This window comes from Leptopilina heterotoma, unplaced genomic scaffold (genome assembly GCF_015476425.1).
Source record: "Leptopilina heterotoma isolate Lh14 unplaced genomic scaffold, ASM1547642v1 Lhet_63, whole genome shotgun sequence".
Classification (NCBI taxonomy): domain Eukaryota; kingdom Metazoa; phylum Arthropoda; class Insecta; order Hymenoptera; family Figitidae; genus Leptopilina; species Leptopilina heterotoma.
The window spans coordinates 3,799,528-3,822,052 of record NW_025111149.1 but is presented as its reverse complement, the minus strand read 5'-3'; the positions used below and the strand labels follow the sequence as shown (position 1 = coordinate 3,822,052).

The 22,525-nt window shown below is 24.2% G+C and overlaps 3 protein-coding genes across 5 annotated transcripts; 1 reads left to right on the top strand and 2 right to left on the bottom strand.

Annotated features, from left to right (window-relative positions):
• Nucleotides 1–85: 85 nt before the first annotated feature.
• On the bottom strand, nt 86–6,243 carry LOC122509852 (pre-mRNA-splicing factor CWC22 homolog). Of its 2 annotated transcripts, none has more exons than XM_043624132.1 (10): nt 5,196–6,092; nt 3,415–3,776; nt 2,112–2,583; nt 1,845–1,985; nt 1,538–1,764; nt 1,145–1,425; nt 935–1,036; nt 705–862; nt 392–582; nt 86–104 (listed from the first exon to the last, which is right to left on the bottom strand). In XM_043624132.1, exons 1-9 carry the CDS (start codon nt 5,680–5,682, stop codon nt 392–394), a joined length of 2,421 nt encoding a protein of 806 aa, XP_043480067.1. In that variant the 5' UTR covers nt 5,683–6,092; the 3' UTR covers nt 86–104. The 2 variants fall into 2 exon arrangements, with proteins under 2 accessions (XP_043480067.1, XP_043480068.1); XM_043624133.1 differs by lacking the exon at nt 86–104 and adding an exon at nt 6,109–6,243 and having other exon boundaries at nt 131–582; nt 5,196–5,709.
• On the bottom strand, nt 6,136–22,400 carry LOC122509858 (outer dynein arm-docking complex subunit 4-like). 2 transcript variants are annotated; one of them, XM_043624142.1, is made up of 5 exons: nt 22,143–22,400; nt 21,127–21,274; nt 14,594–14,888; nt 12,136–12,426; nt 6,136–6,287 (listed from the first exon to the last, which is right to left on the bottom strand). In XM_043624142.1, exons 2-5 carry the CDS (start codon nt 21,271–21,273, stop codon nt 6,136–6,138), a joined length of 885 nt encoding a protein of 294 aa, XP_043480077.1. In that variant the 5' UTR covers nt 21,274; nt 22,143–22,400. The 2 variants fall into 2 exon arrangements, with proteins under 2 accessions (XP_043480077.1, XP_043480078.1); XM_043624143.1 differs by having other exon boundaries at nt 21,127–21,203; nt 22,143–22,380.
• On the top strand, nt 7,680–12,087 carry LOC122509855 (V-type proton ATPase catalytic subunit A-like). The gene is made up of 3 exons (XM_043624136.1): nt 7,680–8,729; nt 10,871–10,985; nt 11,072–12,087. Exons 1-3 carry the CDS (start codon nt 7,941–7,943, stop codon nt 12,025–12,027), a joined length of 1,860 nt encoding a protein of 619 aa, XP_043480071.1. The 5' UTR covers nt 7,680–7,940; the 3' UTR covers nt 12,028–12,087.
• Nucleotides 22,401–22,525: the final 125 nt, after the last annotated feature.

The window sequence follows — 22,525 nt, the reverse complement described above, 5'->3', positions numbered from 1 at the left end:
TTCATTAACGATTTATCAATTTCTTGAATTAGGAATTTTTTCCTTATTTCTCCAATAAGGCGATGGGAATTGTCTTTTGCGGTTTTCATCTCCATACAACTCTTCTGGAAAATAATAAAAAGACAGTAAAATTAAAAAAATTGACTAATTATAATGTTGGTGAATGATAAATACAGTTTCTCTTTTTTTATCAAAACAGAAGTCTTGAGTTTGAATTTATTATAATTAGTAGTATATAAAGTATCTATATACAATTTGTAACCTTCAACATTGACACATATTTAATAACTTTAAAGTAAATTGTGTCAAGAAGAAAGGTTGGTTGTAAAAAATAATTTAATGATATCCATTCTTTTATTTTTCCTCTTTTTGCTAAGAATTTTTCTCTTGCCTATTTTTTCTCCCGTCGCTTTTTCTTGCTCTTCTTATCTTTACTATCGTCCTCCTTCTCCTTTCGCTTCTTCTTCTGCTTCTTATCCTTGACCTCTTCTTTCCTTTTTTTAGCTTTGCTCACTTTATTACTGTTGTCGCGCTTCTTCCTGTGCTTCTTTTTTCTCTTTTCATCCTCAGAAGAATCTGAAACTGATGTTCAATTATTTTGATTAAAACCAGTTTTTTAAATTACCAACGAAATTTATATTTATTAAATTATTAATTTAAATTATTTACTGAAAAAATTAATTGATAGAATTTAATTAATTTACCACCAGAATCCGAACTGTCGGAAGATGAACTGCTGGATGAACTACTGGAACTTGATGAAGAGGAAGAACTTTCAGAACTGGATGATTCTTTCTCCGGTACAATTTGTGGAACAGGTACAACTTTCGGTCGAGTCTCCAAATGTTCCCGAAGATCATCTCTGAAGAAAGAATCAAATTAAAAATCTATATTAATTTTAGTTTACTTTTTAAAACATTTTTTCAAAACATACGTTAAACCTCCCAATCCAATCGTTGTAAAGAAATTGATAGCAAATCTAGTATTTCTAGGATCGTCCCTTGGAAATAGGCCAGAGAATGCTTCAAACAGAGTTCTGAAAATAAAGAAAATGTTATAAAATAAAATAATTGTAAAATAAACAAAAATTAAAATATTCATATGTAAATTAATATCAAAACAAAAATATTTAATAATAACTTACGCATCTTTGAGTCTTTCGTTTAGTTTCGCGAGTGACATATCCTCGGACAATTTTTGGAATAAAATCTTAATGAACACACGTCCGGAACTATTGGTATCGTTTTCATTTAATTTAATACACGACATTGCCTCCCATGATATAGAATCCGTACAGAAGAGATGAGCGAAAAAATTCGCAACATTACGAAGTTTATTTGTATCCAGACGATAAATTGTATCATAGGAATCACGGAAAATTTGCTCAAAAGGCGTGACATAAATCTGCTTGATAGCACAAAATCGCTGCAAACAGAAGAAATAAATTAGAAATATATATAAAAATTAATTTAATTAAAATAGCTATTTGTAGCTATTTCGATTTTTGAATTAAAATTAAAAACAATTTTTTTCTCACCCCGGCAAGAAGACCGAAAAATTTCTCGTACGTTCTGTTTTCAGCGCAGCAATCAAGAATCATGTGACACAATTCAACTTCCTGTCCGGGTTTCAATTCCATTTTGAGAAGTTTGTGAGCGCATTCTTCAAAATCAAGTGACGAATGAATTGTCAAGTAAATTGTTCTCCTCAAGGCCTTTAAATTTGTCTCCGTATTGTCTATAATTATATTCTGCTTTCCTTCCTCTGTGAATGAAAAATGTAATTAGTTTTTCAAAATTGGGAAAATTAAAACATTTTTTTTTTGTTATTTAGATAAAATTTACCTTCTTCCTCACTCTCTGCTTCACTTTCTTCTTCATCGCCGTCTTCTTCCGAGCCACTGCTGTCCGTATCCAAGATTTCCTTAATCAGAGCTCTATATTTTTCTTCACTTGTAACATAATCCGTATCCAACTTAAAAACATCTGTAAATTTAGAAAAGCGAAAACATAATTAAAAATATACAAAAAAAAGACAATTTAATTACTAGTTTAAATTATTAGCAAAACTATTAACAAAACTTAATTAATTACTTAAGTAATAAAACTTACTCAATATATCCTGAGTGTCAATTGCGTCCTCGAATTCAAGAAAATGAGTTATTTGATCCTCATCTTCGACGAGATCGAGACCTTCAGGAACGGCCTCATGGTCCTTAAAACCATCCTTTCTAACTTGGAATATCACTTCAATCATGTATTGAACTCTCTTATCTAAAGCTCCCTCGTGAAGAATCGACCGCAACGATGTAAAAATACATTCAATTCCTTTCTTTGATGTTTGGGTTAATTTCATACCGCATTCTTTTAAAACAGCAATTGCAATTTCGATTGAATCATCCGTTGGATTTTCCGTAAGTAACATAAGAATTTCGAGAACAAGAAGATCGTGAACTACGCCTTGATTTACTAGATGTGAAATAAATGTTCCAGAAGATATACAAAGTGCTTTATCATTACGACGATAACCACGTTTAAATTGATTTAACAGTCTTTTTAGAATTAATTCGCCAACGTCTGGAAACTGTAAAAGAACAAATTTTTTTATTCTGTAGTCAAACTTTCCTGTTTTTTTTTTAATAAAAATATTCTAATTCACGCTAAAAATTATTAGATACACAAGAAAAAATTATTTTTTAATTCATTTATATTAGTTATTGTAAAAATATTTAAAAATATCAATAATTTTCTTTTAGATAAAATATTTAATAATTATTATTATTATTATTATTTTCCCATTGGAATTAAGATTTTCAAAAATTTTAAATTCAAACATCAACTTCAATTTTTGAATAACTGCAGATTAAAAATATAAAAAGATTAACTAATTACCTAATTGAGTAAGTAATTAATTCTCTGCAAGAATTCAATTACTTTCATAAATAATAAAATTTTTCATAGAAATTCAATTATTTTTATTATTTTCGAAAGTATTCAATTATTTTTGAAATTTTAATAAAATTTTTGGCAAAAATTCAATTATTCTCATAAATTATATAAAATTCTCCACAGGAATGAATTATTTATTTAGTGATTCAGAATAGAAAAAATAATATGGATTTTCGGAAACGTTCCCAATTTTCAACTTTTTCCAAAAAACGGAATAAAATTGTAAAGTGTGCTATTTTTGCCAAATTTCAAAGGCAAAAACTTCTTAAAAATCACGCTAAATTTCAAAATTTTGATTTTTTTTATTGATTTCGACATTTTTTTAATTTCAGTGTTTTAAATAATATTTTTTTCTTGCCTCCTCACAAAACTCTGTTTCAGTAAAAACATTGCAATTATGATTTTTTTGATAGATTTCGATATTTTTTTAATTTCAGTGACTTAAAACTAGATAATTTCTTCTCACCTTTGAATTTATAACAGCAGTGAGTGCTGCATAGACTGAGGTGAACGTTGGAGAAGCAGATTGCGCCTGTATAATGGATCGACTAAGTAAACCTCGTCCTCGAACGATATTTTCCTTCAAAAGTTCTCTAACAATTATCCCAATATTACTAGTGTTCACTTTATTAATATGTCCATGAATCGATTTTTTAAGAGCCTCCCAAGAAATTCTTTGATAAGCTGCTCCCGATTTATCAGTGATTTCCTGTTGCATTAATTTAAGTCTCGCTGGTGGAATGTATGCACCACCTGTTCTCGTTGTGAGAACATCGACATTCTTTTTCCTTGATGGATGAACCTCGGGTTGGGATTTCTTGTTTGTTGCTGAAAATAGAAGAAAAGTGATTAAAATAATAAAAGAAGTCAATAATAAAAGCTTCCTCCACGAGGAGTCAAAAGAGGAAAAATAATAATAAGTTAAAATAATCTAAATAAAACAATAGCAAAGTTTAAAAATAATTAAAATCTATATTAATAATTGTTGTATTCCGGTAATCTGTTCGCAGTTTGAAGTTAGTTATTGTTTCTTAATTATTTAAATAATTTTTCTTTTTAAATATTTTCAATTTTAAAATTAATGTATTGAAAGTCATAAAATTGTTGCAATGAATTTCAAGAAAAAATTTCATAATAATAGAATTCCTTCGAAGAATTTTATTATTTAGAAAAATAATTGAATATTCTTCCAAAGAATTTTGTTAAATATTTTGAAAATTCTAGTTAAATACATTTTGAAGAATTTCTTTGAATTTTTTTTCCAATAATGGAGTTTTATAATTTTAATTAAAAATTTGGAAAATAATTGAATTTCATGAGCAATTTCTTTCAAGTTTTTAAAATATTCGTGTTTGTTAATAATTGAAATTAAACATTAAATTATTTTATTAATTATTAAAATTTATAGAAAATAATTAAATTCTTCTCAGAATTTTCATATAATTTTCTAAATTAATAATTTAATTCATTCAAGGACTTATAAAAATAATTACAATGTTTTGAAGAATTTATTAAAAGTTTAGAAAATAATAATTTATTGGATTCTTTAGAAAAATTTTATTAAAAATTAAAGAAAAAATTGAATTCTTTAATGAAATTTTATTAAAAAAATAATTGCATTTTTTCGAAGAATTTAAAAAAATTTTAGAAAATAATTTAATTCTATTGAAATTTTTCATACCGAAGTAAGAAAAAAATTGAATTTTTTCGTGAAATTGTTTTTAATATAATTGAATTCTTGCAAAACGTATTTTACTATTTATCAATATAATTGATTTCTTTCGAAGGATTTATTAAAATTTTAGAAAATAATTGGATTCTTTCGAAAAATATTATTAAAAATGGAAAATTTAAAAAAATTTTAGAAAATAAATAAATTTTTGCAAATATTTTACTATTTAAAAAAATAACTTAATTGTTTCGAAGGATTTATTAAATTTGGTTTAAAAATAATTGAATATTTACAAAAATTTATACTATTTTTTATAAAAATAATTGACTTCTTGCGAAGTTTATTAAATTTTTTGAAATTAATAGACAAGAATAATTAATTAGTAAATTAGTTAATAATTTAATTTTTTACAGTCTGAATCTGAAATTATTCAAAAATTCATCATTTATATTTGAAAATAAAAAATTTTATAATTTGTATAATAATAAGAAATCGAATATCGCGTTCCACGCGTAACATTTGCTAGTAAATAAAATAAAAGCAAAAGATTTGAATTAAAGAAAAACTATACTTACGAGGCTCATTCTCCTTTCGTTTTTCACTAGTTGCATCTTTTTCATCGGTTCTATTTTGTTTTCTCCTGCCTCCATAGAATCGATCGCCAACTTCCACCTCGTCGTCGGAATCATATCGATTTCTAAATTTACCCTCATTTTTATCCCCTGTATCCCAATAACGTCTAAGATTTCTTCTTTCATCGTCATTATCTCTTCTTCTGTAAGAATCCCTGCTATCTCTTTCATAACTTCTTTCTCTTCTACGTGAATCTCGATCATCTCGTCGACGATGATAATAGTTCCGTTCGTCCCTTCTTCTCCTATCGAAATCGGGACTTCGTCGTCTTCTTTTATTCGAATCTCTTGAATCTCGTCTTCTATCATCATCGCGATCATCTCGTTTTTTATTATTATAATTCTCTGAATCACTGGAATTATTTTCCTTTTTCGGAGAAACATCATCACGTTTCCTCTTCTCCGTGGTCTTCTCTTCGTTATCACTCATCTTTTTTTTTCGTTAGAAAAAATATAACTAAAAAAACTATAGGTAAGTCACTTATTTCACAGATAACAAGAATTTCATTATTCTATTTTTTGTGCAGAAATTTACACAACTATTGTGTAAATTATAAACTATATTGTGAAAAAAATGTCAAAAACAAAACGTTTACGTTTCTCGGCAGATGCCAATTTTTAGGTTAGAAATGATGACGTTCGTGACGTCACGATCAACAATGGCTGCGCAAACGCCGAAAAGTGGAGGGAATTTTTTAAAACGTTTAAAACGAATTTCCTATAATTGTAAGTACTTTTACAGATTTTAAGAAGCAATTATCCAAAATTGGGTGCTGATAATTTTCTCCGTAATTAATATTCGCTTTATAAGTTTATTTCTTTTATAACTAATTTAAATTAGCTAAAAATTTCTAACCTTTTTAAAGAGTTTATTCTCTTTTTCTCACTGTTTATGATTATTCAATTTCTTTTGAAGAGAAATGCGACTGGCTCGTTGTTGTCGCCAAAATTCCTGTCTGGATTTCAAAAAAGAAATTCCCTCTTCAGCGTGAACTGTAATATGTTTCGCAGAATCTTGATTTGCTGCTTTAATATCTGAAATTGAAAAACGAATCAAATTAGTGAATATAATTAACTTATTGAATTGAAGAATATTATTAAATAGCAAATGTAACGAGCGTAAAGCATAAATTTAATATTAATAAGACAATATTATACAAAATTTTTTTGTCTAGAGATATCAACTCCAATTTTTGAATTATTTTAATATTTAAAATTTTGTTAAAATCCATATATTAACAAACTGATTATATAATTATAATTGTCAAATATTTTCAAAAAGTTTAATAAAATTCTTCCACAGAATTTAATTGTTTAACAAAATTTAACAACATGCTTCGTCAGAATTCAATTATTTTTCTAAATAATAAAATATTCTTCACAAGATTTAAATTATATTCATAAATAATAAAATTCTTTTCAGGAATTCAATTATTATCAATATTTCCCTCAAGAATTAAATTATTTAAAAAAATTTTAATTAAATTCTTCTCAGAAATTCAATTATTTTCAATTTTCTCGAAAGAATTCAATTATTTTTGGAAATTTGAATACAATTCTTCACAAGAATTCAATTATTTTTAATATTCTCGAAATAATTCAGTTATTTTTGAAATTTTTAAGAGAATTCTTCACCAGAATTCAATTATTTTTGAAAATTTTAATAAAATTCTTCCCAAGAATTCAATTATTTTCGTAAATAATAAAATTGTCCACAAAAACTCAATTATTTTTAATATTCTCGAAATAATTCAATTATATTTAAAAATTTTTATAAATTTATTTCAAGAAATTCAATTATTTTCGGAAATAATAAAATTCTCCACGAGAATTCAATTATTTTTATTATTCTCGAAAGAATTCATTATTTTCTGTACATTTTAAATCAAATTCCTTGTAAGAATACACATTTTTTTCATCCAATAAAATTCTTCGAAAAAATTCAATTATTTTCAAAACTTTTACTGAAAAATTCGCCGTACGAAATCAATTATTTTCATAAAGAATAAAATTTCTCGCAGAATATTTAAATATTACATATTAATTTATTAATATTTTCGGAATAAGTAAATTATTAATATAATAAAGTTCTTCGAAAAAATTCAATTATTTTCAATATTCTTGAAGGAATTGAATTATTTTTATAAATAATTAAACTCTATATGAATCGAATTATCTTCAATCTTATCAAAAGAATTAAATTACTTTAAAAATTGTAATACAATTTTTCACTAAAATTCAATTGTTTTCATAAATAATGAAATTCATCACCAGAATTAAATTATTTTCCATTTTTCTCGACAGAATTAAATTACTTTTGAAAATTGTAAAAAAATTCTTCATTAGAATTTAATCAATTTCAATGTTCTCGAAAGAATTAAATTATTTTTGAAAATTGTAATAAAATTCTTCACCAGAATTCAATTATATTTATAAATAAGAAAATTCTCCACTTGAATTACATTATTTTCAATATTCTCGAAAGAGTTAGGTATTACATTATTTTTGAAAATGTTAGTAAAATTCTTCGCCGAATTTTAAACACGTCTGAAGTAATTCCCAAAACAAAAGTTTGTTAATTCGTAAGACACATAACCCGTTGCAAAATCAGTATAACTTTTCAAAACAAAATTGGAGAATTTTGAAAAAACTAATGAAAGAAAAGGGAAGGAAAACTTTAAAAATAATATGGATGAAAAAATGTGTGGCGTTGATAGATTAAAAATTGACGAAAAAGAATCGGAATTAGGCTATGTTTATGGTGTATCCGGTCCAGTTGTTGTCGTCGACAATATGCTTGGCTCAGCCATGTACGAATTGGTATTCATTGGATTTGAAAATTTAATCGGTGAAATAATTCGTCTCAATGGTGAAACGGCGACAGTTCAAGTTTACGAAGACACAAGTGGATTGACAGTTGGCGATCCAGTGAGACGAAGTGGAAGACCATTGTCCGTTGAACTTGGACCGGGAATTCTCGGCAGTATCTTCGACGGTATTCAGAGACCACTGAAAAATGTTGACAACAGTCATGCGACATCAATTTTTATACCAAAAGGACATAATGCTCCATCATTATGCCAAACGACGAGTTGGGAATTTTCGCCGTTTTGCTTTAAGAAAGGTAAAATTCTTTCTGGTGGCGATGTCTATGGAATAGTCTATGAGAATTCCCTGCTGAAACATCGAGTAATGCTACCGCCGAGATGTGTGGGTAAAATTAAATATTTAGCGCCACGGGGAAATTACACGGTGAATGAAATTATTTTGGAAACAGAGGATGAGGAGAAGATTCATCGTTATTCAATGACGCAAATGTGGCCTGTGAGACAACCGAGACCAGTTTGTGAAAAATTGCAGGCAAATCGACCATTATTGACTGGTCAGAGGGTATTGGACGCACTTTTTCCTTGTGTTCAAGGAGGAACCACAACAGTTCCTGGCGCATTTGGATGTGGAAAGACTATTATTTCTCAGGTTATTTTAATTCTTTTTTCGCACTTTTGTGATACATATAGTTTTTAATTTTTCAGGCTTTGCACTCGTCAATTGATTAAAAAAAGGAGCAAAAAGTAACTGAAAAGTAACAAAAAGACTGTAAAGTGGTAGTAAAAAAGTAGTTATCGAAAAATCAAATTTGACGACTAAAAAATTCGTTTTAGTTAATTTGATTTGCAAAAAAAGTTAATCATTTTATTCAGGCTTATCACAAAAATTTAATTACGTATTTTCCTGATTTCCAGGAAAAATATTAACTTGTTTCCTTATTCTGACAATAACTTCAATTATAAATTTTTGTGAAATTCAATTACTTTCCAAACATTCAGTTATTAAATTAAAATTTAAATACAAAAGTCAATAAAATACAATATCTTCAAAAAATATTTGAAAATAAATTCTAAAAGTAAATAAAATTCTTTAAAATTCAAAATTTATTTCAATGAAAGACAAACTATTTAATTTTTCAAAATTATTTTAGGGAATTTGAATTCCAACCATCTTCAAAAAATTTTAATTACAATTTTTCAAAAACGTAAGTTTTTCATAATGTCTAAATTAAATTATTTCAAAACATGAATAATTTTTGTCAAGTATTTAAAAAATACTTATTGTTATTTATTTAAGAAACTATTTTCCACAGGAGATAAAATTTTAAACAATTTCAATGTAAAACTTTGGAAATTTAATTATTTCTAAATATTAAAATTGCCGCAATTCATCTTTCAAAATTCAATTATTTTTTAGAATTTTTAACTAAACTTTCTCTTCAAATCAATAATTTTTAATCATTTCCCGAAAGATCTTCAAGAATTCAATTATTAAAATAGCGAAATTCAATTGTCGTTGTTTATAATATTTTTAACTGTAACTCAGTGAATTATTTAAAAAATGCAACCAAAAATATTAAAAATAATTGATTTTTAAAAAATTATAATAAAAAAACTTGTTAAAATTAATTTTTTGAAAATATTTTTTAAAAATTTATAAAAGACAATACATTTTTTAATTATATTTAGGTAATATGTAATTGAAAAATTATCAAATAATTAAAAATTAGTTAAACTCTTTGCCAATAATTGAATTTTTTAAAAGAATTTTTGGAAAATAATTTAAAAAATCAAGTTTTGAAAGAATTTTGATTTCAAATGCAAAAACTATATTTGTCAAAAATTTTAATGATAAGTGTAAAATAGTAGATTTTTTAAAACATTTTGATTCACGTTTTTTTAAGAAAATATATTCAAGTTTGGAAAATTATGATAACAAAATGCAAATAATTATTTTTCTTAAAATATTATTAATGTAATGTTTTCAATATAATCATGAATTTCATAAAATTGGTCAATTTAAAAAAAACTAAAAGAATTTTATTATACATATACGAATTGAATCTCTGTAAAAAATGTTATGTTTATGAAAATAATGGAATTATTACGAAGAAATTTATAACAAATTGGTAAATAATTAAATTCATGTGAAAGTTAGTATAGAATTTTATCAAAATTTGTTTTAAATAATTGAATTCTTTTAGAAAATTTTTGAAAATAATTGAAATTTTAACAATTTTACTATTTTTAAAGATAATTACATTCTTCCCAAGAATTTTATTAAAACTGTATTAAAAAGAATTGAAATTCAGCCAAGAATTTTATTATATTAAAAGATAATTGAATTTTTGTAAAGAATTTTATGATTTTAAATATAATTCAATTCTGGCCAAGAATTTTATTCCTCTTAAAAATAATTGAATTTCTGCAATGATTTGTAACTTCTCTAAAATTCAATTTTTTTACTGTTTTTAACTAAAATTCTTCTATAAATCCATTAGTCTTAATATTTAATTAAATATGTATTAAAAAATGTAACTAATTTCAGAAGAATTTGAATTATTAAAATTTTCCAAAAATCTAAGTTCTTTCTAATTAAATTAATTCAAAATTGAAATTTTCTAAAATTTCAAATTGAAACCTTTTTAAGTTCATCTACTTATAAATGAAGTTATTTAAAAAGAAATTATTGTGCGATATAGAAAAAATAAAAGTAAAAAATAGGTAGTAGGTTTTAGTAGATGAGTGCGAAGCCTAATTTATTTTTAAATTGTTTTAAATTAATAATAGGCTCTTTCGAAATATTCCAATTCGGACGTTATCGTTTACGTTGGATGCGGAGAACGTGGAAACGAAATGTCAGAAGTTTTGAGCGACTTTCCGGATTTAGCAGTAGAAATTGATGGTAGTTTTTTTCAAAACGTGTATCTATTCTCTCAATTATTTTAGTCTCGACTATTTTTTTTTAATTAAAAATTTCCTTTTCTACAGGAAACAAAGAATCAATAATGAAACGAACGATTCTAGTGGCAAATACATCGAATATGCCGGTGGCGGCCCGTGAGGCGTCAATCTACACAGGAATCACGCTCTCCGAATATTTTCGTGACATGGGATACAATGTGTCAATGATGGCCGATTCAACTTCACGTTGGGCTGAAGCACTTCGTGAAATTAGTGGACGTCTAGGAGAAATGCCAGCAGACTCTGGATATCCCGCTTATCTCGGCGCGAGACTAGCAAATTTTTATGAACGTGCAGGAAAAGCGAAATGTCTCGGAAATCCAATAAGAAATGGTTCCATCAGTATTATCGGTTCCGTTTCACCTCCTGGTGGTGATTTCTCCGATCCCGTGACAAGTGCAACTTTAGGAATTGTTCATGTATTCTGGGGACTCGATAAAAAATTAGCTCAACGAAAACATTTTCCCGCTGTCAATTGGCTGCTCAGTTATAGTAAATATCTGAAAACTTTGGACAATTTTTATGAAGTACATTTTCCTGGTTTTCAAGATTATCGAACAAAGGCATTGAAATTGCTTCAAGAGGAGGAGGAATTGAATGATATTGTTTATTTGGTAGGCAGTACGACACTTACAGATGGCGATAGACTCGTTCTTGAAGTGACTAAACTACTCAAAGAAGATTTCCTCCAACAAAATGGATATTCAACGTACGATCGATTTTGTCCATTTTACAAAACATTCGGAATGTTGAGAAATATTATAACATTTTATGATTTAGCTAAGGACATTATGGAAAAGACTATGAAGAGTAGTCGACAAATAACGTGGCGGATCATTAAGGAAACAATGATGGAAATTATTTATAAATTGACGAATATGAAATTTGTAGATCCCGCAAAAGATGAAGAAGATAGAATTATTGAAGAGTTTGAATATTTGTATCAGGAAATTCACAAAGCCTTTAAATTACTCAAAAATTAGTTAATAAATACTATTTCAATGTTTTTTGTAATCATATTATTTTAAATGTGAATCTAAATAATTGTTAGTCTATTATTTCAAAAAGTAAAAAAAAGTGTAAAAACTAACCTGGACATTTCAGAAGATTCTGCAAATATTTTTTATCGACATTAAGTTGTCCAAGTAGATTCGGTTCAGAATTTCTCAATTTCGATGTCTGCGAACGTATTCGTTTTGATTGATTTTTCGAAGCTGATTCCTTTTCTGATAATTCTTGTCTAGATTGTCTCGATTCTTGTCTAGATGAATTGCTTTCCGTGAAGGAGTTTTTTGACGATGAAATACAAGTCTTTGGTCTCGAATCTTTCTCAGAATCTTCTGCTTCTAATTGACTTTGTTCAGGAATCGGTAAAACTGTATCTAAAAACAAAAATAATATTAGAAATATTATAAATTTGGAAAAACAATAAATCATTCAAACAAAAGGGAAAAAATTATCAAAATTTTTTATTTTCAAACAACAACTTCAATTTTTGAATAATTCTAGATTCAAAATTTTAAAAAATTCACTGATTAATTAATTATTATTTATTATTATTTTCTAAATTTTTAACAAGATTCTTTAAAACTAATTCCATTATTTTCAAAAACTTTAATAAAATCATTCACAAGGTTTCAATTTTTTCATAAATAATAAACAATAATTTCTGCAAAAATAAAATTCTTAACAGAAATTCAATTATTTTTAATATTTTGCAATTAATTAAATTTTTTTTTTTAAATCTTATTAAATTTCTTCGCATGAATTTATCTCTTTTCAATATTTTTGAAAGAATTCAATTTTTTAAAAATTTTAATAACATTCTTCGCAAGAATTCAATTATTTTTAAAAGTTTTAATAAAATTATTTACAGAAATTCAATTATTTCAGAAATTATAATAAAATCCTTCAAAAGAATTCAATTATTTTAAAAAATATTGATAATTTTCTTTATAAAAATTCAATTCTTTTCAATACATTTTTAATTATATTCATGGAAAGAATTTAATTATTTTCATAAGTTTTATGAAAATTCTTCGCATGAATTTCATTATTCTTATAAATAATACAATTCTTCGTAGGAATTTCATTATTTTTCATACAATTTTAATTTTCCTCTGAAAAATCTAATTTTTAAAAATTTTATTAAAATGTAAAATTCTTTCCAATAATTCAATTACTTACAAAACTTTTAATGAAAAATTGTCAAAAAGAATTCAATTCTTTTCAAAATTTTCAATAGAATTCTTCAAAATAATTCAATTATTCTTAAGTTTTAATAAAATTTTTCGCAAGAATTCAATTTTTTCTTAAATTTTAATAACATTCCTCACAAAAATTCAATTATTTTCAATATTCTGAAAATAATTTAATTTTTATTTTATAATAAATCTTAATAATGTTCATCGCAAGAATTTAATTCTTTTCAAAAATGATAAAATTCTCCAAAGGAATTCAATTATTTTCAATATTCACGATAGAATTGAATTTTTCATAATTTTAATAAAATTCTTCGTCCAAAATACAATTATTTATAGAAATTATTATAAAATTCTTCAAAAGTGTTCAATTATTTTAAAAAATGTTGTTATATTCATCCTTCGAATTTTATACTTTTCAACACAATTTAAAATAAATTACTTGAAAGAATTTAATTATTATCAAAAATTTTAATGAAATTCTTGGCATGATTTCATTTATTTTTATAAATAATAAAATTCTTTACAGGAAATCAATTAATTTCAGAAATTGTAATAAAATTCTTTATAAGAATTCAATTGTTTTCAATATTTTCAAAAGAATTCAATTGCTTTCTGAAAATTGTAATTAAAGTCTTTGCAATAATTCAATTACTTTCAAACATAATAGATTTTTTCACAGAAATTCATTTATTTTCAATACTCTTTCTTCCTTAGAAATTCAATTATTTTCAGAAATAATAATAAAATTTGTAAATAGAATTCAGTTATTTTGAAAATTTTATAAATTTCTTCGGAGGAATTCAGTTATTATTAAAAAGTTTAATAAAATTTTATGTAAGAATAAAAATATTTCAGATGAAAAAATATAATAGTTTAAAAATTTAGAATATAATTTTTTTTGTAGTAAAAATTTTAACTTTGAACTTATTAGAACAAAAGTGAAACGAAATTTCTGAAAATTATTTTTAAAATTTTAAATAGAACAAGACATAAAAATAAATAAAATTCATTGTTTTTTGTTTATAAAATATATACCATTAATTGTATTTTGCGGTTTAGAATGATAAATTAAGAAATTAAATTTGGACTTTTCGTTCAAAACAATTTTGTTTAATTAATTAAACTATTGAACTATTATTATTATAAAATTTCTACCATCAAGAAATAAAATTCTCTTCTATTCTCTATTATAAAATTATCATAATAAAAATATTTTCAATCAAAAATAAGGAATGGAGAAACAAAGTCATATAACAAAACATCTTGAACTTGTAGAAAAGTTTAAAATCAATATTAGATAATGTAGTAATGAGATTTATAAATTTTAAAGAAATAATCGTCTTACTGCCAAGAATATTTTGAATGGCTTCTTTTGCTTTCTGCACGCCAAGACGAAATTGATCAAATTCGGGTCGAATTCTCATTCCACGATAATAAAATACAAGACTGAGTTCAAAATCTCCAAGATGATAGAGAGCCTCTGCCTTGTAGTAAATTGCTCTTGCATTTTTAGGATCCTTTAATTTTCCCCGAATAGCAGCCTCAGCGTCCTGTAAAGCCTTCTCCGGTTCTCCAAGTAAAAGAAAACACTTGCTTCGTGCAATCAAGGCATTCTTATCATTTGGACTGAGTTCCAGAGCCTAAAACAAAATAAAACCGCAAGTTAAAAATTTAATTGCCATTACGTGACTGTTATTCATGAAATTCTCCTTATTCTCTCATAAGTTCTCAAAAAAAAATAAAAGAATCAACAATTCCATAAATTATTTTCAGTTAAATAATAAAACATTTACTTTACTTTCCTTTTTACAGTTCGGTACTTTTTTTTACAAAGTAAGTAAATATACTTTGTAAAAAAATACTTTACTTTATTCAAAAATAGTGTTGAATTTAATATTCCTAATTTTTGTTACTTCTTTATTATTATAATAATTAAAATTTTTAACGAGCATTGCGTTGCTGTAACTCATTAAAAGTTTTCGTGATAGTTATTTCCTCAAGTTTATGATGCGGTCTGGTATTTTTTTTTTGCTAATGATATATTAGTTGTCCCAACCCCCTTTTTCTTTTTGCTACCCTTGCAATATTCGAGTCAGGCTGTGTCAGTGTCACGATAAACAATACCAAGCTCTCTTTAATCACGATAGATTATCGAGCGATTTGATTTCAAAAATTGAGGCAATCGACCTCAAATTGCATCACGCATACATTTATCTTTTATCTTCCCCAATATCGCGAAATTAATTTTTAAAACAATCTCTTTTCAAACCTTTCTTCTAAATTTCAAAACACAGAAAACAAAAAAGCAAAAAAGCACAGAAAAAAATTCTACTTGTAAAAATTGTAAATATCAAAAAATCATTTTCAGAATTCATAAATAATTAATTATATCCAAAAATTTGAAAATAATCAAATTCCTTTGATACTTAAATTTAATTGAAATTGTATTAAAAATAATTGAATTCCATCAAAGAATTTTAGTATTTATGAAAAGAATCGAATTCTTCCAAAGAATGTTATTAAAATATTGTACTTTGAAAATAATTTACTTCTTGGCAAGAATTTTATTAAAATTTTTGAAAATAATTGAATTGTTTTGAAGAACTTATTTGAATAAAAAATGTTTTTTTTTTAAATAATTTTTATTGAAAATTTTGAAAGTAATAATTGAATTTTAGGAAGAATTTCTTATAAGTTTCTAAAGTAATCGTGTTTATTATTAATTGTAATTAATAAAGTTATTATTAAATTTTATTAAAATTATGGACAGAAAATTAAATTCTTTTAAAGAATTTTATTTGTTTTCGTAAATAATTAAAATTTTTTCAAATCTTGAAAGATATATAAAATTTCTTATTTTATCTATTGTAGTATAATATAAAAGATCTAGTATTATTTTAATACTAATTTAAAATCAAGTATTATGTTGGAATACGGCTGCCAAATATGTAAAACAAAATTATAACATCAATGAAAAAAAATTCTTCTTTTATTCTAATTAAAATTTTTTGAAGAATTTCTTTAAATTTCAAAAAAATAATGTAATTTTTTCAAATAATTTTCACTGAAAGTTTTGAAAAATAATTAAAATTTACAAAGAATTTAAAAAAAAAACTTTTGAGAATAATTGAATATTTTTAAAAAATATTACAATTATAAAAATAATTGAATCCTCCAAAGAATTTTATAAAATTAAAAAAAAATTGAATTGCATCGAATAATTTTATTAAAACGTTAAAAAATAATTAATTTTTAAAGAATTTTATCAAAATTGTTGAAAATAATCGAATTTAATTAACATAATTTTAAAAATAATTGTATTTTTTCTAGAAATTTTCTAGAAATTAATTGTAATAATTGTATGTTATTATTTATGAGAATAACTGAATTGTGTTGAAAAACTTTTGAAAATTATTAAATGTTTCGAATGAGTTTTATTACAAATTTTGAAAATAATTAAATTCTATCGAATAATTTTATTAAAACGCTTAAAAATAATTAATTATTAAAGAATTTTATCACAATAGTTGAAAATAATCGAATTCAATTAATATAATTTTAAAAATAATTGTATTTTTTCTAGAAATTTTATTAAAATTGTCTTGAAAATAATTGATTCCTCTGAGGAATTTTACTTACGTTTAATACAAAAAATGAATTCTTCCAAAAAATGTTATTATTTATGAGACCAATTGTGTTCTTTGAATTTTTGAATTTGAAAACCTTGAATTTTGAAATTAAAATTTTGAAAAAAATTCAAATTTCATAAATTTTTCATTTTTTTAATTTCAAAATAATTGTTTTGAAGAATTTTTGAAAATAATTGAATGTTTTAAAAGAATTTTATAAAAAATTTTGAAAATAATTGAATTAAATCGAATAATGTTATTAAAAAGTATAAAAATAATTAATTTTTCTTAAGAATTTTATAAGAACTGTTGTAAATAATTGATGCTTATATTTTAAAATATAAAATTTTTCAATTTACAAAATAATAATAAACAAAATATTGCGTTTTGTGCGCGTATCATTTGCTACTCAAAGAATTAAATTAATTAAAATAACGAAGGTGTTTTTAGAAATAGTTTTTCGTAAAGAAAAATTGCAGAAATAAACCTTATGTATGCAATTAAGGGCAATATTAAGATTTCCACATCTCATTTCACGATTTCCAAGAGCCAACATTGCACTTGGTTCGGCCTCCTCCGGAATTTGTAGATCTCTACTTCGATCTTGTCGTCTTTTCATTTTAAGAGATTGTTTTATATCACGACTACCCATATTGACAGCAGCTGCACGATCCTTATCGGTATAAATTTCCTCCTGACGATATGTCACATCACTTCGTCTCCTTCGACGTTTTTTCTTCGATTTTTCCAGTTCAAGTTGATTATTTACCGATTCCCTCGAGAATCTCACACTCGATCTTCGTCCCTTATCCTTACATTCAATTCCATTTCTTGACAATCTTCTCGATGGTGATAATTTTGCAGCATCTCTTCTATCATCACCTGAATATTTAGCATTCGAACTATCTTCCAGACCAATTCGCACGAAACTCTGCAGGAAATCATTATCTTGAAGTGTTGATTTTAATATCCCAGAAACTTGTGCTCCGACTGCGTCATTATTTAATTTTGACGTTCCATCAATGTCAATTTGAGAATTTTGAGGATCTGTGGAACTTCGAAAACTTGACGGATTTTGTGTTTCATCATCAGCCATTTTGATGAAAAGAAAGGAAAATAAAAAATTAACTTATAACACTAAAGGCACTATTTTTGTTTCTATCCCAAAAAAATACTTTGTCGCAATTTTGGAAAAGAAAATTTACCGATTTTTCAAATTTCAGAATTGAAAACTTGCAAATTATGAGATTTCTAATTATAAAAATGAAGATTGAGAGAAAATTTTCACATTTACTGGAATATCGACACCTTCCAAGAAGTCTTTGTTACCTTAGAAACAGTCAACAAAGTGGTATACCTAGCACCTTGGCTGCCAACATTGACACCTTTTGAATCTCAATAAACGCTTTTTACTTTACTTTATTTTATTTTATACTTTTTTTTACTTCTTAAAATTCTATAAGAAGAAATACTTTAAGGATTTATAAGGAGAGATTTTTCACTACCAGTTTCATCTGAGATTAATTAAAATTGAAAATCATAATTAGAATGATTAGGGAGAATAATTAGAAAATTATTTTCTTAATTATAATATAACTAAGATTTAATTGATAAACACTATGTTCAAAAACCAAAAAGAAATATTATGTCGCGTGTAACGTTTTTTTTTATTATCATTACAATTTTTTACTGGGAGTTTAAAATGTCGCAATTTTCGTTTCGTAGAAAAATAAATTACAGGTTGCCGGAAGTCATTGGAAAGGTTCTAATATAGTGTAGTTATTCCGAGAAAATTGCATTTTTTGAAATTGCTATTATTTTCTTATTTTTACCCCCATAAATACTGACTCTTTGTTATTCGTTATCATTTTCAATTTTTTGTAAATTTATTTCTGCAAATTTCTTCGTAAATTCCTTTGTGAATTCATCTATAAATTTGTTTTCAAATTTTGTTGTCAAAATAGTTTGAATAAAATTCATCGAAAGAATTTAAATACTTTCAAAAATTTTAATAAAATTGTTGAAAAGAATTAAAGTTTCATAATTAATCAAAAATTCATCTTAAGAATTCAATTTTTTTCATAAATAATAAATTCTTCTCAAGAATTCAATTTTTTTCATAAATAATAAAAATCTTCTCAAGAATTCAATTATTTTCATAAATAATAAAAAACTTCGCCAAAACTTAATTTATTTTCAATATTTTCCAAAAAATTAAATTATTTATTGAAAAAAATTTATTAAAATTTTTCAAAGGAATTCAGTTTTTTGTCAATATTCTTAGAAGAATTAAATTCTTTTTTAAAATTTTAATAAAATTCTTTATAAGAATTCAATTATTTTCAATATTCCTGAAAGAATTAAATTTTTTCTTGAAAATTTTAACATTTTTCTCAAGAATTCAATTCTTTTCATCCTTTCATAAATAATAAAATTCTCCACAGGAATACAATTATTTTTAATATTTACGAATGAATTCAATTTTGGATGATTTGAATAAAATCCTTCTCTCAAAATTAATTTCAGAAATTATAACATTCTTTAAAACAATATAATAATTTTAAAAAATATCGTTGAAATTCTTCCGAAGAATTTTATTCTTTTCAATACAATTTTAACTTAATTCCTTGAAAGAATTTAATTATTATCAAAAATTGTAATGGAATTCTTGGCATACTTTCAATTATTTTTATAATAATTAATAAATTTTTTTACACGAAATCAATTAATTTCAAAAATTGGAATAAAATTCTTTATGAGAATTTAATTATTTTTAATATTCTAAAAATAATTAAATTTTTTCCAAATTGTAATTAAAGTCTTCGCAATAATTCAATTATTTTTAAAAATAAATAAATTTTTCTCAGAAATTCTTTTATTTTCTATACTTCCGAAAGAATTCAATTAATATTGAAGAATTAAATGCTTCCTTAGAAATTCAATCATTTTCAGAAATTATAATAAATTTTTTGAATAGAATTCAATTATTTTAAAAATTTTATGAAGAATTCAATTATTTTTCTAAGTAATGGAATTCTATAGAGGAATTCAATTATTATTAAAATACATTTTCAAGACAATTTCTTGACGCAATTCAAATAATTTTAAAAATTTTAATAAAATTCCTGCAAAGAATTCAATTATTTTCAAACATTTTGATAAAATTCCTCTGATAAAATCTTCGAAACAATTCAATTATTTTCAAAAATTTTGATATAATTCCTGTGATAAAATCTTTGAAACAATTCAATTATTTTCCAAGATTTTAATGAAATTCTGTGCAAAAAGTCAATTATTTTCACAAATAATAAAATTATCTTTAGGAATTTAATAATTTTCTATATTCTCGAAAAAATTCAATTATTTTTAAAAACTTTTAATAAAATCCTTAGCAAAAATTCAATTATTTTCAATACTTTGCAAAGAATTAAATTATTGTTTAGAAATTTTAATAAAATTCTTCGCAGGAATTTAACTATTTTCAATATTAAATATTCAATATTCTTGAAAGAATTCAATTTTTTTTTAATTTTAATAACATTTTTCGCAAGAATTCAATTATTTTCAATACTCTTGAAAAAATTTAATTTTTTTTTAGAAATTGTAATCAAATTCTTCGCAGGAATTCAATTATTTTCAATATTTATGAAAGAACTCAATTTTTGATAATTTTAATAAAATCCTCACAAAATTCAAATATTTTCAAAAATTATAATAAATTTCTTCAAAAGATCACAATTATTTAAAAAAAAATGTCGTTGAAGTTTTGCCTAAGAATTTTATTCTTTTCTATACAATTTTCATTAAATTTCTTGAAAGAATTCAATAATTTTTAAGAATTTTTATAAAATGATTCACAGGAATTTAACTATTTTCATAATATTAAAAATTCGTAAGTAAATTTCTACAAAATTGAAAATTAAATTTGTAAGTCAATATCAAAATACTAAAAAACAAATAATTATATAAATTATAATAAAAATAATAGAAAAAACAAAATTTTATGTCTTTAAACTCACGGAAATTTTATATTATTTCATTTCTTGAATTATAATTATTGTCCTCAAATACCGAAAATTGAATATAATTCTGCAATTTTTTCCTAATATTCTTGATACAATTGAAATGAGATCGTTTCTTTTTTGTCATAGTAAAAAATTGTTTGGAATTTGTTGACAAATTTGTTTTCGTTTTCTCCGAAAGAAAAGACAAAAATTTATCGACAAAAACAGTATAATGAAAAATTTACCTGATTATACAAAGTCATTGCTTTGGAGAACATTCCATTTTTAACATGTCCAGCTGCTTCATCGACTCGCAGTTTTCCTGCGAAAGAAATTGAATCCGATTTTTGAACTGAGTTCAATTTTATTCCCTTTCGATGAACGTTTTTCATTCTAAAATCAAACAGTCAAATTATAACCTAATCCTTAAATACTGAAAATTTTTTTAACAAAATCAGATTTTATTTCTATAAAAAGAAACCGAAAATTTTTAATTCTGGGTCCTTGCTTTTTTTACTGATAAGAATTTTCATTCAACTCGTTTTAGAATAAAATTGAATGAAATAATCGAATTTATCATAACTGATATGTAATGTAATTAATTAATAAATATTATAATTAACAATGGAACAAAAGTTTTCTTTTTTTTTTTGGAGAAAAAATGCAACTAACTTTTAAAACAAAAAGACAGAAAGTCAGAAGAACCTTTTGCGGCGCAAGCTCAGGATTAACTGACTATATTTAGAAGAATTTCTGCGATATCGCATGTACCATACTAATTAAGGAGTAATTCCATTTCATATAATCATATGGTTTTGGATAATCTGTCATAAAAATTATCTTGACATGCAGCACGCTTAATAATAAAATTCTTTGTAATCAATCTTTTTACAATCTCGATAGTTTTAAAATATTTATCTCATGTGTAAGATTATAAGTTTGCTATAAGTGTAGCGGATAAATAGCGATAATATATTAACGGTAATCACGATAATAAATTAATTGTCACTAGAATATAACGACAAAACACTGCATCAATGACAATAATGCTATCACAATATCTTACGCACCATATTTTGTAACAAGAAACATTTTATCACCAGAAAATATCAACCACAATTACGAAAAAATCAAAGTACTTTTGTAACATTATTTTGTTGAGTCCTTTTAATAATTTTAGTGAATATAACCTAAAAAACAACTATAAACCTAATTTTACATTAACTTACTATATTTTTTATAATTAAATTTTATTACTCACCACTTTTTCCACCAATTTATTTTCAAAAGAAGAAAGATTTCCAAATAATAATTATTCACCTTTCCCTTCAGACTCATTCAGACTTTGGTAGAAAAAATTCATTTTCAAAACACGTGCTACGTCGTCTGCTATGTAACGCCACCACTTTAATCAAAACATCTCACTTCCGTTTTACATCTACTTCCTTTCTTACTTTCCACTCTGCTTTTCCACCATCTTTTTGCCAATTGTAAACCAATAAAATTCTTCGCGCCAAATTCTAGTCCCTCATTTATTGGTCATCGTCAACTAAAACAAAAATTATAATCAAAACAATTACATTTTTTTTCATTTTCATCACAAATGGAAAAATCTATAATTTACATAAATTTACATTAGTGTCA

Bases quoted from the DNA above. Each gene is read 5' to 3' on its own strand.
- LOC122509852 (XM_043624133.1), bottom strand. From the start codon at position 5,682: ATGAGTGATAACGAAGAGAAGACCACGGAGAAGAGGAAACGTGATGAT. The intron at 3,777-5,195 runs GTAAGTATAGTT...TTCTATTTTCAG, and splicing joins ACGAAAGGAGAATGAGCCTC to CAACAAACAAGAAATCCCAA. The intron at 863-934 runs GTATGTTTTGAA...TTCTTTCTTCAG, and splicing joins ATTGGATTGGGAGGTTTAAC to AGATGATCTTCGGGAACATT.
- LOC122509855 (XM_043624136.1), top strand. From the start codon at position 7,941: ATGGATGAAAAAATGTGTGGCGTTGATAGATTAAAAATTGACGAAAAA. The intron at 8,730-10,870 runs GTTATTTTAATT...AATTAATAATAG, and splicing joins GAAAGACTATTATTTCTCAG to GCTCTTTCGAAATATTCCAA. The intron at 10,986-11,071 runs GTAGTTTTTTTC...CCTTTTCTACAG, and splicing joins TTTAGCAGTAGAAATTGATG to GAAACAAAGAATCAATAATG.
- LOC122509858 (XM_043624142.1), bottom strand. From the start codon at position 21,273: ATGAAAAACGTTCATCGAAAGGGAATAAAATTGAACTCAGTTCAAAAA. The intron at 12,427-14,593 runs GTAAGACGATTA...TTTTGTTTTTAG, and splicing joins CATTCAAAATATTCTTGGCA to ATACAGTTTTACCGATTCCT. The intron at 6,288-12,135 runs GTTAGTTTTTAC...TTTCAATTTCAG, and splicing joins GAATCTTCTGAAATGTCCAG to ATATTAAAGCAGCAAATCAA.